Source organism: Leguminivora glycinivorella, chromosome 18, assembly GCF_023078275.1.
Source record: "Leguminivora glycinivorella isolate SPB_JAAS2020 chromosome 18, LegGlyc_1.1, whole genome shotgun sequence".
NCBI classification, from domain to species: domain Eukaryota; kingdom Metazoa; phylum Arthropoda; class Insecta; order Lepidoptera; family Tortricidae; genus Leguminivora; species Leguminivora glycinivorella.
The window spans coordinates 4,404,586-4,424,891 of NC_062988.1; the positions used below are offsets into that span (position 1 = coordinate 4,404,586).

The following is a 20,306-nucleotide window of genomic DNA, read 5'->3' on the forward strand; positions in this document are numbered from 1 at the left end:
AAAGATTAAAGGCAATGTGAATGTTTGTGTTTGGCTAAGTTGGTAAGTAAATTGCATAAAATTATAACTTTTTTTCGTACTTAGGCTTCGTAGGTAACTTTTTTCAGCAAATTATGACTTTTTTCGTACTTAGGCTTCGTAGGTAACTTTTTTCAGCACCCATTCAGCCCATCTCGGCACTATTTGTATTGTGGTTCATAACATAATTTCAAAGCTTTTCGCATGTATCATGTATTTATCCCAATGTCTTCGATTGGCTGCAAATTCAATAAAATGTCGAGTTTTCCAAATTAAGGTTTATATCTAATAATTCATGTTTTCATTTTTAAATTTGTCACATCATTCGACGAATACACCGCGACGGTACCGTACAAGCGAGTGATCTTTTCTTCGTCATGCGATCTTGATGTACCTATCCTCATCATGTGATATGCGAAATCTCCGAAACGTTTAATCTCATATTGCGTGCTGTAACTAGTTGTCTTGAGTGTGGGGTCCTCTCCTTGGCTTGGCCGTCGTTTAGCTGCCACCGACAAGGTTGTCGTTATAAACATCGCCTTTTAGTCGGGTTTCAGGTACCTATAATGTACCTACACGGTACACGGGGTGTTTCTGGATCCTGAGTCGGTGTGATAACCGCCATTGTTTAATGAGACAATGTTACGAAAGTTTGGCAAACATTTTTGAACGAGATATTGGTCGAAGACAAACTTACGAGTTACAGCAGTGTAGCATTTTTTTATCAGGTAGGTACAGTCAGCAGCAGAAGTTGCGTAGCGGGCAAGGTGTTCAAAATGAACTTGACACGATCTTATTTTTAAGAGAATAAGAGCGTGTCAGGATCATTGTTAACACCTTGCCCGCTACGGAACTTCTGCTGCTGACTGTACCTACACTGTGCCCATCAACATGACGTAAAATGGGCTAGGTAAGTATTTTTACTGGACAATAAGATGTGTCATCAAGAAATCATTGATTTAGATCATACGGTTGATGATTTTATTATGTATCAGTCCATTATGCGTTCTGGCGTCATCAACTCATCATCATCAGCTATGATCGTCAGCGAAACCAATCGCGAGTAGCGTAAGGATTGTCATAAGTTACATATCGAGTTAGTACTGTTGCCGTACCCTTTTCGTCATAATTTTTGTCTCTGTAAGCAAGCCCCAGTATTCAGAGCGTAAAACCACAGAATATATAATAGTACAAGTACAGAAGGCTCACTCCTTTGATGTTCCCAAAATGCCGCCATTAACAAGCGGCCCTCACGCGAACAGCCGACATTGAATTCTTGCGCCGCGCGAAGGTCGTCACCAGGTCACCACTGAATGGGCCGCGAACTCGCGGCCACTGTCATGTACTTGTAGCGCGGTGATAGAATCGCGGAGTGAGCCGCCCCTGGTAAAACTAGAAACGCGTTGACTTCTTTCCTTCTTCAGTCGTTCCCTGTCACCTGTGACCGTGACATGTCTGCACTCCGTTGAAGACTAGGTCCCTCCATAGGTAGTTCCTCGTCAAGTTTTGACAGTGTTCATCTAAGTTTGGGTAGACAATTAGACAAACACATCCGATTTTTTGTAGTTTCAGGCTAACGGGTGTTTTGCGGGAATACGCATTTTTGGATAGGTACCTATACCTAGACAGATATACATATTTACTCGCTCGAGTTTATTAGTCCTTTCATTATTGAGACTTTAAGTTTGGTTTCGGTAGTTTCTGGTTTCGGCTAAAGGATCGGTTTCGATCAAAAAACTGTCCACACTTTCGGATGCGCTGATTCGAGGCTGATTCTGTATTTTCGATGTCTGAAGTCCAATCCAACCGATGTTTGGGTTTGTGTAAAAAATCCAGTTTTGGTGAGACATACTTAGTACGTTACGTACGTAGACGTTATGTCCTATAATATTTATTTAATATTTATATTTATTTACTTAGGTAGTTCTTTCCTTGGTGTTTTTTGTCGGTTTCTAATCTTTTCCAGTAATTTTAATGTTTCCTAGCATTATACATCTACTCCTAGTAACAAAGTTCGTTATTGTATCAATCTTATTCATTTCAGCTTACTATAAAATCGATCGTGTGATACCTATAATTAGATCGAAATGTAATAAAATCGAACAAGCATAGATACCGCAATAACAATTGTAAGAAACATAAATTACTCTTGATTGCTTAGAATGCTAAGAATATTGTCGTCAATCGATAAATAAGTAGGTATTTATCGTGACACATAAATAATTCCCAAATACCTACGCGTGTTACGTAGAATACGTAAGTCTAGCGTAGTAACATCGCCTAAGAGCGGTTTCGCACGACATCCGATCCGAATCCAATCCGAACCCATGAAAATAAGATCCGTAGTAGCCGTAGAACTATTTCTGTGGTAAGTTACGCACAAGATCCGACGAATGTCGGAAAGAAACTGGATGACGAAGATCGGATCTTGTGCGTAGATTACCATAGAAATAGTTCTACGGCTACTAAGGATCGTACTTTTACGGATTTGGATCGGACGTAGTACGAAACTGTTCTTATCTAGACTGTTTTCGTGGCTTATTCGATATCTAGTGAGCCTAGGAAACTGGAGGTCCTGTGATCGAATCTAAGGGCATTTATTTGTGGGATGTTAACAGATATTTCTTACTAGCGAACCTATGAAGTTATTTTATATTATATACCGTAAATTAATTTTAAGTTTTGACGTCTTTTTAATTATTTCAGAATAAGCTCTACGAAATTAATCACAAAAAATAAAATTAACCCATCGACTATAAGGAATATACCTGTGTAAGATTGAACTGTAATTTTTTATTGTACATTTATCAGCATCATCATTGAAACGCAAATCTTAGCACTAAGTTGCATTGCATTGCATACCTATAGCATATTACTCGTACAGCGCTATACTCGGCCGAGTATCAGTAATTTGTATAGGCATACATACATACGCTGTGGAATGTGCGGTATACACGCCTGTCTATACGTATTTATACAACGGAATCGTAAATAGATTGAATGGGTAGGTACGTTAATTTTTGCATACATAGCTCGCCTAGTGTCTGTGTCTGCGAGGGCTTATGTAGTGGTGTTAGGGCTGTGTGTAGCAATGTAAACATTAGAAGAGGAATGCATAAAGACAGTAGGTAGCTTGAATATTATCATGAGAGCTGATAACGTGGTGGGCCGCGGCGCCTCAGTCAGCGGAGCGGAGCCGCTCTGTACGGTCGTGTGTTTTGAAAACGTCGGTGCAGTGACGTGCCGCGCGCTGTTCACTTCTCGCGTACGCGCCGCATTCCATCGTGGGGGCCCTACGCCGCCATTGGTTGATCCTGCGTGACGTCACGCCTTATAATGAGGTATTCAACATGGCCGTGTAGCTAGTTCGCGAGTGTGCTTCGTTATTCGTTTGAATGGATTTAATCAGTGAAATATGCCAAGGAGACGAAACGGTGAGATACCCTTGCCCGACGGATGGGATTACGCGAGGGACTTTGACGGGAAATTGTATTTTATCGACCACAACAGCAGAAAAACGACGTGGATCGACCCGCGGGACAGGTAAGTTTTCCTAAGAGAAGTGGTAACCCGTGAGAGCCCCATGTCAAAACTTCACATTCCAATGCGATTTATAGCGTTTCCCGATTGAATTTTCGCGTAGTGAACTCTGAGATAAAGGTGTTTAACGTGCTCTAGGCCCTAGTGAACTCTGACGAGGTAAACACAGTTCCAAAATAGAATAAATCGTGAAAAACAAAGTGATCGTTCCGCGCGCGCGCGTCGCCCTCTGTTGGAAACTATGCGCGACCTCGTCGATTTCACACGACATTCCACAATTTAGTGACAACAAATGAGCTAAACACAAATTATGATTATCATTTGTTATCCTTATGTGCTTTGTGTGTAGTGTTGTGCCTTGTTTAGAGTTCAGTTTGTTGGTTTACATTATTGAGGCCACGGAACTGGTTCGTAGCGTTAGCCGTCGAACTAGCGTAGAAATAATTCGATGAAGCGTTTATGTGGTGCATGAATGTGGCATGTCTTGGTTTCGTAAGGTGCGCTGGTTCCGCGGCGCGGAGAGCGGTGGGAGATGGAATGTAATGCATAGTCAAGTTGTGCGGTGTGAATGACAGGCCGTAGAATGCGGCCCAGGCCCGCGGCGATGGTCGCGCCTTTCTAAAGTGGGCACCCCTCCCCCCAAAACCCCCGCACCGCACTGCAGGTGCTCAACACAACCCTATAAAATACCGATCATGTCTCTAGCCGTATCTATTTACCATACTTTAAACGACAGCTGCCTCATTGTCTTAAAAAGTTGACCTTAAAATTTACGCACCTGCAATGTACAGTTATCGTGAGCATCTTATTGATCTCGAAGTGAAGATCATCCGGTTGCAGTAAGCAGTAATGTAAATTTTAGAAGACTGCACGAAGTGCACGAGAGGTTGTTGATGTTTTTGAATGTTATTCCGCTCTGAATTAGAGCAGCACAACTGACACGACATCTACTATGTGCATCTAGTGGTAGAGATTTGTATTTGTCATTTTCATTCCTCAAATTGACAATACAAATTAATACATATATGGCAACCGACATTGAAATGACTACTGCTTCCCTAAATTTAAAAGGAGGGCCGAAATACGTAGTTAACTAAAACGAGCTTGTATGTGTTACACACACAGTATACCTATACACGCAAGATAAAAGTGACCCTTCCCCATTACATCAAGCATCAACCATGATCAACATAAAAAATCCTATTCGCCGGTACGTAGAATATTCAATGTCAAACATTCCAGTGAAGTCTTGTGTCAGCAGAATCTTTAATTGCTTTAGACTTCGTGCCTATACCTACCAGTCTAGGCACGTAAAATAGAAGCCTATTAACTATTTCATTAGTTTAAAAGAGGCATTATACTGAAATGTAATTTCATTAGTATGTTGAAATTTATGTACTTATGTATGATATTAGTCAAAATTTATTACTAAATGTAGATTTTGACTAACATAAACACAGATATAGAAACGTTGGTAGTTGAAACTTTACTGGAAATAAAAATTAAGTAAATATTTGAACTAAAATCAATCAACTTTACAAGTTTTACAAGTTTACAGTGTGGAAAATGATTTGAATTAGCTATGCAGTATGCACTCTTTTCACAATGAGAGGTACCTAGTACCTACATATTATTCTTCTTCAAAAGTCAGGTGAATATTTATTTAGGTATTTACGTTTGCATGTAGTAAATTTGGATATCCGTGGATCGGAAGCGCTTTAGAAAGTTTATTTCAGTAGTTACCTACACAATAAATAAGTTACAATTTGTAGTTAGTTTGGAAATCATATTTGTAGGCGTTCTAATTCTTGAATCAGAATAAGAGAATCATTATTTTATACATTCCAATACCCGCTAAACAACAAACTCTGTATCAGTTAAAGTCAAGTAAGTTCTCCGGTTTCTGATCTCGGTCCAATGACACCACTATAAAATTCGCCCCGATCGCAGGAAACATAAAGTGTTACTTTTTATTGAACCTTTTGGCAAACTGCATTCCGTGATTCCGAGACATCGGCACTAAGAGACTTGCTAAACAAGTAACGATATATAAAACTCTTATGTTGATAATCAGATTTGCATGTAGAGTGTAAGATGCGGATTTTATATCTTTCCCTGTTAATTATTTTAACAACTTGTTGAACGGCTGGAGCTGGTATTTTCTTCACTCATGGGTTTGAGGTCATAATCATCGTACGGTATTAAATAAACAAAGCTTGTGAACATTCTACACGAATCTCAAATAACTGATCTAACAAAGAACAATACCGATATGTTTGTCGACGAAAAGAGAAATCCAAATTGCACGCTATTTTGATATAAATGTTAATTGGGGAGATGTTAATTCAGGACATATTCAAAGCATAAATGGAGACCATGTCCAAATGGAGAACCAACAGTCCAGTTGACGCTAGAAATGAATAATAACCAGCTATTAAAAACGAGATAACAGCTCAAAATTGCCCAAGGAGTGTACGTGTGTGGGGATCGTCGATGTCACTCGACATCCACTTGTGCAAAACGCACACAATAAACCAACCCACTAAGCCAATTTACTATATCTAAAAATAACCCGGCCATGTCTCCGACGCATATGCTATTAATCTTGTACCTGGGACCTAAACGTTAACTATGAAAAATGCGCCCTCGAGTCAGTTATCTGTCAGAATATAATTATTTACTTCAGGAATGTTGACAACATTAAGAACTGGTTTTTATTTTACATGCAAATTTCATTCTTATATGACGATTCTCTCCAATGTCACAGTATTACCCCTGAACTTTAATGAACTAGTCTTAACGAGCGCTTGAATGCTCAGAGTCTGCAATAAGCGGCTTTGCTTCTCATAGTATCTTAACTAGTTGCGTGCGAATAAGCATTTTGCGGTTTTCGCGGATCTCACAACACAAGTGTAATGGCACCTGAGTTACGAGAAGAGAGGCTTTTGCAAAAAGTCGAAGCAAAAAGTAACGATACAGGCGTTCGACAGCTACGCATTGTAAATTGAGGAAAAAATACTCATTGTCTCGTTAGTAGGGAAGACAATGTACCGTCGATTAAACAGCGAATGGGATCTTATACCTGTGTTTGTCGGCGTTTATTACTTTAATTGTACCCGCTGAATGCAGTTTCACTGCGGCTGTACATAGTTGAGTCACATTCCAACGTTCTGATTATACTAGTTCGTCCCCTGATAGTTCTTATAAGGATCTGATGGTCCGGCAGCTTTGATTGTCTCAAGCTATTTGTTTTACGTCTGTGGGATCAATGTCTCTAGAGGCTTAGTGGTAGTGGTTGAGTAGAAATATTCCTGCGCTGTGAAGCTGGTCTTTAATGCATAATTCCATGTTGTTAGTGAAATCTCTGAGAGCTCATAATGCGTGCTCTGGGTATAGGCAAATCGGACGTGAGAAACCTAAGGATGCATGTAATGGTATTCGCAATGCGGAATTTGTATGTAACACAACACCGGACAATGCATCCACTGATAGCTAATTATTTCGTCTTTAATGCCTTAATTATCTTATTAACCGCCTCGATTGTTCTTTAATGTTGGCTATTTCTTTATTATTACCACCATTTCCTAATGGAATGATGACTCTAAGGAATTCCGCATTCTCATCTTGCGCAACGATCTTGAAAACGTTTTCTTGGAATATTATTTCTGGAGAATCCGCTACAAAACTTTGCAGTGTTTTGTTTTGGTATCAAAACAATATGAATGTACAACGTGTACATTGAGCTCGATCTTTTACGCCCTGGTGTTTGATTTCTCATAAATATGTTTGCTTAGGTACCTATTGGTAACAACGGGCTGTCTTCGGATTGTGTAACCCAAGTGTGTGTAAGGCATCTTGCCGATACTTCCCACGCACTACACGCGTTCCTTCGAGCGTGACGACTAAGGGGCTGGGCATTTTACTGCGTTTCTTGACTCTAATCGTGTTGGCACTAAATAACTCAGCAATTTATTTTTCTGGCTGCTCCGTTGCTTGTAATCACATGCTTAAGACGAAGATTACTGTGTAGTCATTAAATTGTCTTACACGTTTATTGTTTGTTATCGTGACTTTACCGTGGCTAATTCGATGTTATGATGAATTGGTTTGTTTGCCTCGTTATTACGATTGTGTGAAATTTAGCGGTAATTTCGGAGTTTTGGAGGGCATGCAACAAAGGAATTCTATTTGCTTGACACTGATCGACTTTCAAAACGATTTGTAAACTTAAAAGAGTAACTACATAAGGTGACGGTTTATTGAGAATCGAAAGTCGTCTTGGACTGGTATAGTTGTCATAACAACACGATTCGACGTAATTTTTCGACCAAACAAATGAACGCACCGGAAAAGGTGTTTCCATAATGATGGCGTGCTGTTCAAAACAAAAGATCCATATTTGTTCATCGCATTATTAATAACAGGGACTTTTTGCAATACGGACCTCAATAGTTAGATGATTCTTTGTTTATAGAGAACCAGTGAAAATTATGGCATTGTTCTTTTAGGCCATAGTATGTATTGAGTAATGATAATATCTGTATCTTCTGATGATGCATCAGTTACACCTTTTATCATGAGGCCTTTGTTCTTATGAAGGATGTATCACGAAATTTGCATTTAGTTTGGTTCTGGACTCGTTAAAAACGGAGTTCGTCAATGATTAATCCGAATTTATTCCTCTTTGTTAAGAGATAAAGGGTTGCCGTCTTTGTCTGTCTTCAAAAAGTAGCTCGACTAATGCTAAAAATGATGTGAATCCTGGTTAAATATCACATTATTTTGTGTGACACCACGAAACAACATGAAATTATAAATTAGGGATCATCCACATATTACGTCACACCAAATTTCAGGTTTTTGGACCCCTCCCCCCTATGTCACGCTTTTTTGTATCCCTTTAACAGGGATTGTCACATTTAGTATGACCCCCCCCCCCCTTACACTGTGACGTAATATATGGATGACGCCAAACTGACTGCAAAATCGATCAAACAGTTGTTACTTTTGTTTACCTACCAAACCAACCAACCAACCAGGACCCACCGTGACCACAGTTAGGCAGTAGGTATATAACTAAACATGATGAAACTGAGGAAGAAACTATGAGATGTTTTATCCGGAGCAATATACCTACGTGGAAACGAGAAAAACAGAGAATTCAAACGGAAATTAGTCAATCTCAATGTCAACTACTCCTTTGTTTAAAATTCCCTGTAAGGGATGGCCGATGTATCCAAATGCGTTCTGGGCGCGTCGCGAGCGAAATAGCGTACAACATTGTTTACTTTGCGCATTCCTTTCAGATAAAGATGTCCTTGGCGGCTTATATGCGTAGACGCATGCCAGTGCGCCGATTCTACTGGCTAATTCACTGTTCCGATGCTTTCGAACAAATTGAATCGAGCTCCATAGTGAAAGTGTTTGTTGTCAATGTTTAGTGTCACTATATCATACGCTTTGAATGCTTTGATACACAACAGGCCCCGTAGCCGAATGGAATTTCTCCGACGCCAAACGAAAACGAAACGTAGTCCGGCTCTGTCGCGCCAATACGCAAGAGCGATAGGGATAGATATCTACTAGCGTTTCGTTTCGTGAGCGTTTGTGCCATTCGGCTACGCACCCAGAGGTTCTACGCGAGAGGCCGAATTCTTTATTAGGTTTTCTATAAAAGTAAACACCAGATGCTATTTCTACAAACGACTTTTAAATTTGATTGATAGTTGGCATTTTTTTTTTGTATACATAGTTCAATATTCTGCGCTTTAACTTTTATTAAGTAATCATGGATTTTTATGAGAGAACTCTACATGATTCAGAGCACGTCGCACTGTCTGACTGTAATGCATTCATGTTCGAATTAGTATTAGTTATTGTGAATTACCAAGAACTTGAGTGTTTTATCTAAGTGTACAGACATCGCAATGTTAATGTGACTAAAATCACGCGTGTTTAAAATTTATCTACATAAGTATGCGATAAAAGTGGTACTGCTCCCGTTTCTAATCGAATTGGCATTCCACTCTTATCTATGTCGTCATAAAGTAGTTATTTGCTAGTAAAGTTTTATTGTAAATAGTATTCGTTGTAGTAGACATAATGCATTTAGAAATATACCCCCTTATTCATATACGTTTACTAAAGATATCAAGGCGATAAAGTTCGTTTGTCCGTTTCTGATGTATTGGTGCATGTGATAGAAAGGGACAAACGAACTTTATCGGCTTGATAACTTTAGTGAACGTTTATGAATAAGGGGGATAGCATACATCATATTTATACCCATATATGTAGCTACGTATCCTTCCTTAACTATATGTACATAAAAGAAGAAAGTTGCGAAATATGGTATGTACTATGTCGACATAGGCCGATGTAGTTTCTGTTTGTTTCCATATAGGGGCTATTGATAAATTGTTGATAGTCGGCAGTCATAAAACTGATTAAGCATTTGCGTGATTTGCATAAGATCGCTTGATTAAGCGACTCCATGGAGGACCAGACTCGCCAAAGAATGTTGTCTATTTAATGTTTCCTCTATAATGAGCGCTTAAGATTTAATGTCTACCGTAAAATGTACGATCCTAATCTGCCGGATGATAGAACGAAAGCGATTTTTTTACCGCTATCCGACTCAAAAATGTCTAATAAAAATTAAATTTGTTATTTACTGTCGCGCACGTTAATGGCGATGTAAATTCTTTTATTGGACGGTTAAGATAATCATCTTCTTAGATGCGACACCACGCTATGATAAATGTGTCTGTCGTGTAGATTCTAATATCCGGCGAAGCATAATTTGCAACTTGCAAGCCTACTTTTTGCAACAACACATTTGTTATGATTATGAATTTCTCGCTTAATCTACGTATTGAAAGTGAGAGGTTTCGTTCCTTTTGCTTTAAGCGCTCGCGGTGTTTCCAATGAGTTTTAAATAGTTGAAATTATACCAAGAATGGTTAAAATTCTTCTTGTACGAATACGGAGGCCGCCGGAGGCGAACGGGCACAAATCCTTGATTTTGAATAAATTGTTGGCGACTCGTGGTTTTAAGCGTGGGCGAAATAACAATTCGGACGATAACAGAATTATTTACATTCTAATATACACCTTCGGCCGGCGTAATAGAAGGCTGTTTGAATCGATCGGGCCGAAAAACTATGTTGGTAAGCAAGTGATCGTAAGCGCTGTGGTATGCGAACCACCTGTATACTTAGCGACGATAAGGAGTTGACAGAATATGGCCGTGTTGCTTGAGCTCCGTTTTACGTCAAAAGTGGGCTTGAGTAATTTTAACGCGTCGCTTATAGTCAAATTGGTAAAACCTAATAATCATATCTCCACTACTATATTTGTTTCAAAAGATATCTAAAATCCACTGTGACGAAAGGGAGATCGATTACTACTGACAGAATTTAGAGCTATTGGGACTATTGGAGTTTTTGCCAAAGATTAGTAATTTGTTAGCTATTTTACATTTGGACTTAATTTTGAGAAAGATAAAGTGTAAATTCCCTGGATACTTTCCCTTTACTTGCATTACTTAAAGTGCCTATGAAGTACCTATTTTCAAGTCATAGAAAATTTTAAAACAATCGCACTTAACGTTTTATACCTAATAATTTTCCATTTACCTTCAACTTTCCCAGCTCCATAACAAAAACAGTTATTTAGGAAAAAATAAACAGAACGTAAAACCTCGCGAACAACGCCCAGCCCAGCTATTAAAGAGAATAAATCGCTGCAAAATGGTGAGCATTTTTCAAGTCTTCGCGCTTCGCGCTGCCCATTCACAAAACAATGGGACGAAGAATTTTGCGAAGCCTTGTTCGGAGAAGGGCGTCCCCCATTCATCAGCATGCGCGAGCTGGTGGCCTGTTTAACCATACCATCCGGTTTGAACACTTCGTTGTTATAACACCTTTGAATGGCACAATCAATATTAGTTTTAAGGACTAAACCTCTCAATGGAGTCTAGAAGACAGACATTTGGTGTTCGAAGAAACGAAATTATCTAAAGAAAGATAATTCATAAAATTAATAAGATGCTAGTGCACCAACCTAGTCCTAAATACAGAGTCTGTTCATTCTTAAGTCCGAATCATTTAGTTTATAACTTTGTATCACGAGGTATGCTTACTTACCTTTTCTTAGTGAAATATCTTGACATACTTGCTATGAATTTTACTTGGTAACAGTCAACTTAAAAGTGTCGACACATTCTAAGTTTTCCAATTACCTATGTTTTGCACTGTTCTCTTAAGCCATTTGTTGTGTACTTAAGCTACACTGTAGGTAATTCTTAACATGGAATCTCTTCTCATAAAAATGCCTTTAGAGTATATGGTGGAGCGAGTTCCAGATGCTTTGCAGAACACACGGGCATCATTAAGGCAACATTATAAATACCACTAACTCTTAATGATTCAACTACTTTTAACGTCAACCTCTCTTAATGCAAGAGATTTAATAGTGCTGACAAACGAGTCTAATATCGGACATTATTATTGGTTTCGTAAAACTGGATTTGGAAACTGGATTTTGAACTAAAGGGAGTGACTTCGTAATAACAATTATGAATTCCTAGATTGTTACGATACCGTAAAGCGAGAGCAATTCGTCATTGTATCGAGACATTATTTAGACGGGGTTTCGTGTAGTAGCTGAGCGGAACGCGGTCGTGATACCCTGATACTTGGATATTGTCGACGGCGGCGTGACGAAGGCGACTGGCATGCGTCGTGAATCAGAGGGAAACCTTATATATTTACAGTTTGTGCAATGCAATACGCTCCGTCCATCCGTCACATTTGCAGACCTACGTCTGAACAGGTCAAACCGCTTCCGAATGCCTAGTTAAGTTTTTATGGCTCGTTTCGATGACCCGTCGAGATCTAGACTAGTTCGCTAGAAAGTCAAGGTTTATCTTTAACATATCAAGTTGAAATCTTACGCAAAGATCATTTAAGGTATAAGGTAAATGGACGGTAGCGGCTCTAAATGGTACGAACATAAAATAAATGCACAACGACCGCTGTCATTTTATGTCCAAGTTCTTGAGTGCATTAAGGTTATTATAAGATGTTCGCACTTAAAGTAATAAATGCCTAAAAGGCGTTTTGTGTCGATAATACTTATGATATACGACTGCTTTCCACTTTGTAATGCTAAATACAAGTATAATTAATGGTGAGCTATAATCGTTTAAAATTCCTGAGCATTCGACGAATATGATATGAGGGACACATGAATACATGCGAGGCGAGCCTGGAGAATATGGGCGTTGTACATCTCGCGCTTGACACAACACAGTTCAGTAAAGGCGTTGGAATGTCATTTGTCAATGATCGAATAACGTGTGACGTCAAGGCGGTACATTAGCTTCTCGCATACCATCACACTATTATCGTAATTTTAACCACTTTCAAGAGATTGCTCCGGCAATTTGGGGGGATAAACTGGGTGATAGGTCATGACGTAAGGCGTAAAAAATGTTTATGAATGCGGTTACCGCTTTAATGCATGGTTCGGTTCAGATACAAAATTTTATATTCACGGATTGGATCATCCGGTCGGCATGCTTCGCCGAGCTCAATGCAAGTTGTTTAATTTGATTATAACCGCGCTGTAGCAATGTGTCAGCGATTTGGTATGCGAGAGGAAATCGCGCTGACCCCTAACGTTTCCTTTTTTGGAGTTTAAATGTCCGATACAAGACTTTAAATAAGCCTATGACATCACAGTCGAAATATGTCTATTCAAGAACAGGTTGTTCACCTAGCATTATCCTTAGCGTCTACTGACACAGTTTCAGATGATGGATTATCGTACCGACTAAATACTAACTAGGGCAATGCCCTGGAGGTAAAGGAATAAAAAAGTCGAGATTGTTCGAAAGCCCAAGGGAATGTGCATTAAGCGGGCCATTCGGATTAAAATATTTCTCTGGTGATATATATAGAGTGGTCTGTCGGGAGACTGCGTGGCACCGAGTTCGAGGCGTCCCGGTCAGTCCAGGGTTAAAATTACTACTTGTATAATACTTTTAAAATTCCAGTAACATTAGACGGTAGATCAGCCCTATATGTATCGTAATCTTAACTGAGTCCAACATATTTCTTAGAAACACTTGGGTACTGATACGGAAAATATCATTACTTTAAGAAGAACTACCGTATCTTATCTTATTGAAAGTGTTACCACTGAATAAGTCAGAATATTAAAAACAATCGTATTTTTTCAATAGTAATTTGTAAAACGATTCGCCAAATCATTTGAGAATTTTTCTTTGACACTGAATACGCGGTTACAACATATGAATACTTTATTTGGTCTACTTCATCTTTATTGTCTACTATGTCTGTCATTCTGGTATTGTTCTGCTCAATTGTAATTGTCCGCACATATTGTTTAAAACGCACCTTAAAACACATTATACATATTTAGCCGTATCTAAAATGATATCAGAAATGGGATAAGAAAAACCTTTTGGCAATGGTATCCCGTTTTACTATCCACTTGTGTTTGTCGCGTAATTAAGTTAGAATAAAGCCTTAGAAAACAAGAAGAGACCGTACGCGAACCTTCGCGTCTATTTGCGGGCGGCCGACAGTACGTTGGCCTTCTGTCGTCCCATTTTACAATGCGATGCGATGACATATCGAACACAAATGCTTGCGGATTTAATCGATCGCAGTTTATAGAACTGGTTAGATTAGTTGGCCGTTTTGGCACGTAAAATATGTATGTATGTATGTATGTATAGTATGAAAAATCCAGTAAAATTACTGAAACACACTAATTGTCACTATATATCATCTAGAATGCGTCCACTGAACACGCGTGCCAAATGTGACCAGCGGACACATATGTCACTCTAGTTAAGTGTCCGGGGGACAATTTCAATTAAGGTGTATTCGGGTAATGCCGTTAATCGGATAATTCCGAAATTCAAATGATAATCACCCGTGATTCCATAGTAATAAAGGTCCCTTTTCGGATTTTACCGACGGTTTTTGACGTTCGGAATTACCCGAGTACACCTTAATTGCAATTTTCAGTTAAACAAGACAGGCCTGAGTTTGCATTCATAAAATTAGGTAGGTAAGGGTATTAGTAGTACTAAGTATGTATGTTAGCACATCACGGACATACTTAGATCATACACGCATCCGAAGTTAAAAAAATATATCACAAATCACAAAGTCTTAAATAGTGAATAGATCTGGCGTTGTTGGTCCTTAACACTGATGGACACTAGCCGCCTATAGATATTAATTCTGTTGTTATCTCTGGCGTAGTGACTATCTCCAGCTTCATTCTCGAAAGTCACAAATTTTGACACCTATCCCATTTGACACCGCATGATCCACACGGTCCCTGTGTGCGTAATCTTTACTAGTGCGCGGCAGGGGTCTATATTAATTCGCATAACTGAATACTCCTAATATGAAATGGCATACCGTTTATTACGCATAACGTTTAATACGCATATCATTATTTCGCATAACAGATTTCGTATAATGCTAATTCGCATAATGTAAATTGTTATAACGATGAATTGGTATAAGTATAATAAGCATAACTTTGTTTAGTAGAATGTTTAAATGGCATACAAGAAAATTATATTTTCACCACACTAACGGGTAACGGCTTACTTTTCCGTTCGAAAACAGATAGCAAAATTGCATTTTATCCACAAGAGTGCAAAGTAATTTCATACAAATTTTAACTTGATGTTTTAAGCTATTTAAGAGTTAGAAGAGAGTTAAGAATTCTAAGAATTTTACCTATAAATGATGATTTTGAATCATAAATATTGAAGAAATCGATGGATTTGATTTAGTTTGATGTTTTATAGTCAGTATTTTGTTCGTGTTGGGGTGGTGAAAAATTTTGTGTTTCAAACTCGGTGGCAATGTTTAACGTGCCGTACGAAGGTTAATGTGCCTTGAAACCCTCGCAACGCTCAAGATTCCACTTTTTGAACCACTCGCTACGGGGTGTGTAATGTTTGGTATAACTTTTTTTGGTATAGTAACATTTGATATAACAACATTTGGTATATATTTAAAGGATATAATCACTCATATGACATAATTAACATTTGGTATAACTACAAAATATCTACTTTTATTTTGTATAACCATTATTTCGTATAACACTTATTTATAATAACCGTTATATGGTATAACTATCTATTGATATACGATTAGTATGATATAATAAGCAAACAGTATAAAGCGTTTCATGAATTAATTTTATCCTTTTTTTGAAGGGATCACAGTTCTAACCTAACCTAACCTACTTTTCTGATAGCAGTACATATGTTTAAGGGTCACAGTTCTAACCTACCCTAACAAATTTTTCTGGTAGCAGCGCATTGTGTGTAGTGGTCACAGTTCTAACCTAATCTACTCTTCTGGTAAATGATAGATTTTCATTTTCTTTAGTGAGGTACAGCGGGGCAAATCTAGACTAAAAGACAATTGTAACTAATCCATTTTTTCCATTATTACACTATTTCTATTATTCCATTATTACATGTATCCACTGAACACGCCTACTACATAACTGGTAGACACTCTATTTTCTGAAAAACACTTATAAAAAACGAAAAAACTTAATAAGTAATGTATAAATAAAATAAAGACTCCTTAACTCAAATAATCTTTTTAATTTAAGATTAGCAGTTGAGTTCATAAATGCATATAGGTATGTTTCTTAAAAATAAACAGTTTTTTTTTTTAATAATTCAAACATTGTAAAACATGGAAGAAATTGACCAGTTACATTTGCCCCCCACTCGAGATTTGCCCCGATGTATCTTACTTACCCCTATTTTTTTCATGCTTAATAAGTGAGACAGTATAAAATTAAACACTCAAAATCGAGCGCTCGAAATTGGAAAATCAGCCCCTGATTGATCCAATCGCTTACTCCATACAGTTAGTAAGTATGGCAATTCATTTTAGGATAATTAAAGTTATACGAAATAGTAGTATGCAAATTTCAATTATGCAGATTCATTGTTATGCGAAATAAGAATTATGCATTTTTAATATTATGCTTATTCAATGTTATGAACAATAATGTTATGCCAAATCTGTTATGCGAATTCAAATTATGCGAATTAATGATAGGCGAAATAGAGGGCACCCGCGCGGCAGGGATTCCGTGACACGGGTCACCGTTTCCAAGAATTTTACTCGCCTTGACGTCCCGCTGACGAGACTGGTTTTGCTACGGCGCAACGTTGTAACTATACCTGTCTTGGTCTTCCCCACGTGAAATCTCCTGCTTTCTTTCTCTAGATGCGCGCACGCACGCCCTCTATGCCTCGATAAGACTGATCGTGTTTTGAAATAGACGCTAGCGTTCGGTAGCCGAGAGGGAGTCAAAAACCCATTGGAGTAGTCAAGGGATTGTAATTTGTTAGAGTGAATTATGTTGCCGCGGCAGTGAAATTTACAACATAGGGAACCAGTTAGCAGATTCAACTGATTTTGTATCTTTAGCAGATTATCGAATATCGTAGAGATGGCAAATTTCTGTCGGATGAGGTTTATCTCTGCTTCTGTTATCTACCAAGCTTCTGTTTTTGATAACAGGTCTAGGGGAAAAATATGATGTCAGTTATTATTTTTCACGAAGCTTACGATCAATTTCTACAGCAATATTTTTCACATAAATAATCAGGCGATCTTGGAAACCGTCAATTTAAATCACTGTGGACACGAAGGTAAATTAGCCAGGGAATCTTTAATAAAATAACTGACTACCGTTTAAACGCCGTATTAAAGAGAACCGTTAAGGCGTACGCGCAGGTTTTATGGATTTCGTCACAATCGGAAAAACGCATGGTTACGGACCGCTTTTTTGTGAAGTGGACTGTATGAATCATGTACCAGTTGATGTCAACGCGTCCACAATTTTCTGTCCTACACCGTCGCAATAAGGCAGGAAATGTGTGCATATCATCGACGTTGACCGTAGAAACTGGTAGAGAAGTGGGGCGCTACCCGATTCCCCAATTCTTGACTCGTCCCTAGTATAACTTGATCTTAAGTATCATAGCAGTTACGCGTAAAATTCGATTAGACTGTACTGGTTTCCTTTAGCAGTATTCGCTAAACGTTTCGAATGAAGATCTGGGGTTGAGGCGGAAACCGCAACATTTTCGTCAGCTTTACGTCACGATTGGAAGTTATATAAATACACATTTATCTCGTATCAGGAGATTTCTCTGAACTCAAAGGGTTCCAGGCACCATACATTAGCTTTATAGCCCAGGAAAAGCTTCAAGTGAAGTATTCTCTCCGCTTGCTAAGAGCGGGAAAGTTTGATCACAGAACTTGTCAAACTTACTCAATCTGCCTTTCAATGAGAATTTCTCTCGTCCATATTAAACAACTTTATTACAACCATGTGTACAACACATGTTAAATCCAAGTTAATATCTTAAACAAATGCATCGTATAGGTGCTAAAACAATCAGTTCTAAAAAGGGCCCAACTCACTGAGATTGTCTATGCCATAAGTCGTTATTGTAAAGTAGAAATGCATAGCTTTTGACATTAAAACCGGCGCCAACGCACCACGCCTTAACTAGAGAGCTAGGGCTGCGTATTCTTGAGATTTGTGGCTTAGCAACTTGTGTAATTGTGGAATAGGGTTCGCAACCTTGTTCAAATTAAAATCAAAATAAAATTACATATAATTATTATCATAGGCAATATCTGATAAACGAAGCACCGTTGATTGTTACAAAACGGCTGTCAAGGAGGGCATAAATAAAATGTCTATGGTGGAATAAATTTTCTCTTTGGACTGACTAAATCTTGATTTGTTCAATGTTATTCTTTTATGTTGTTAATTTTGATTTATGTTCGTATTGGTGGTAGCTTTCCTATAAAAAAAGCGCTTGGCGTCGGTAAGCTCATTGGGTGGATGTCATTCGTAAAATCGCGGGACACTTACGGAAGACTAAGTAGCTTCGATCCAGGATAATGGCGCAAACAAAAGACACCTAGATGCTCAGCAGTGAGTGACTAGAGGCTAAAATAATTATGGTGATGATGACGTTCTGGACTAGCCCGGGAGAAAGGCCTATACTTAGTGTGCGACTGTAGGCTAAAAAAAATATGTTGACGATAATGTTTTGGACTAGCCCAGAATCGGCATAAGAGTACACGAAGAGAAGTCTATGCTCGGCATTGGGTGATTGGAACTGAAGGCTAAAATAATGATGATGATGTTTATTAGGTATGTAAATCGCACTGTAGCACCCTGTAAGCGCCGGCCATCATTAATTATCTGGCAACGGCATGCATTTATCTGCATAGCTGCGGCGAAACCAGAAACTTGCACCTGTCGCGATCCGAATACTATTATAGTATCTACTATGTTGCGCGGTTTAGGTTTTGCATTTTGCGTTCGCAGAAAAGAAAATAGGCGTATTTTCACTAAGTATTTGAAAATCTTTACAGGTAAGAAAAATAAATTCTTGCAGCGAAACATGGATTTGGCTTTGTAGTTTGTAAACTTTGAAGTCATTGAATTGAACTATCAAACAAATAATGAAATGTCTATCTTTTTTTTTTAGAAAGGCTTTATTTAATATCACATTATAAATAAAAACAATAATACTAATCATAAAAACTAAACCTTAATCTAAAAATAAATACCTAACTAAACTAAAAATATTAAAAACTAGGTGAACTCCTTAATAGGCATGGTGCCGTAGACACTGGCAGCATTTTCTCGCTGTATCGCTAGGCTTATTCTTTGGGCGAGGAAGCTGCCAGCCCTACGGTCACCGCTGACCTCTGTCAGTTTTTTCGACAGTTACTTAAATAAATTTAAGGCGTTCGGACCCCACGGGCCAAGGGTCTCAATGTCGAAATAGTAACTTATCTTTGTATGATAACACTATGATACGAACCCTCACGGATTTTTTTTTATGAAGATGTGCGTTACACAACTCAACCTAGATCTGAGGTTTGAACCAACCTATTTTTGACAATTTCGATTAGGTAACCACAAACTTGTAAAAGTTTCTGCCCATTATTGCACCTACTTATAATTTCAAACACTACAATTTTCCGATTTAAAAAATGAAGCAGTAAAATTAGAAGGAGCCCAAACTACCGAACACGAAGCAAATTAGTAGAACAGGTTCAACCCAAAAGTAGTAAAATGATTAGGTCCGAAATAAGTGGTAAGTAAATTATTATTTTGAGTTGATGATACCTCTACCTTGGTTTTAATAGTCTCAGTGTACCGTGGGAAGAAACCGTATGAACTTTCTTTCTTTTTAACTTGTAGATTAGATTTAATTTGGTCTAAATTGCATTGTTGAACGCATTCATTGTTTTGTTTACGTGTAAAATTTATTATATTGTTAGGTATTTGTGTCTGTATGATTCTAAATACTGCTTATAACAATGCAATGATGGAAATGGATTACCATTACCTATAAGGAAAAAAAAATACAAACAACTCATACGATCAAGTACAACAAAGTTTACTGACGAATGTGATAAATGCAAAAATGGACGAAAGCAGAAAAAACTAATTTAGAAATTTAACAAAAAACGAACGGGATGACCCGAAACGATAGGTACCAAAGAAAAATCGTTAATGTATGTCCAATTATTGGTAGTCGTTATTTTATAACATAAAACAGTTGAAAACGTGTCCATGCATTCGGGGTTCGGGGCTCTCACATATACTTCTCTTAATGT

The 20,306-nt window shown here is 38.2% G+C and overlaps 1 protein-coding gene across 1 annotated transcript in view; it reads left to right on the plus strand.

The window, feature by feature from the left end:
* The first annotated feature begins 3,157 nt into the window (after positions 1 to 3,157).
* LOC125236101 (protein kibra) overlaps positions 3,158 to 20,306 on the plus strand; it is a 90,289-nt gene continuing 73,140 nt past the window's right edge. Inside the window, exon 1 of the mRNA XM_048142797.1 lies at positions 3,158 to 3,561. Coding sequence (XP_047998754.1) covers positions 3,434 to 3,561 — 128 coding nt within the window. The 5' untranslated portion in view covers positions 3,158 to 3,433. The remainder of the gene's footprint in view (positions 3,562 to 20,306) is intronic.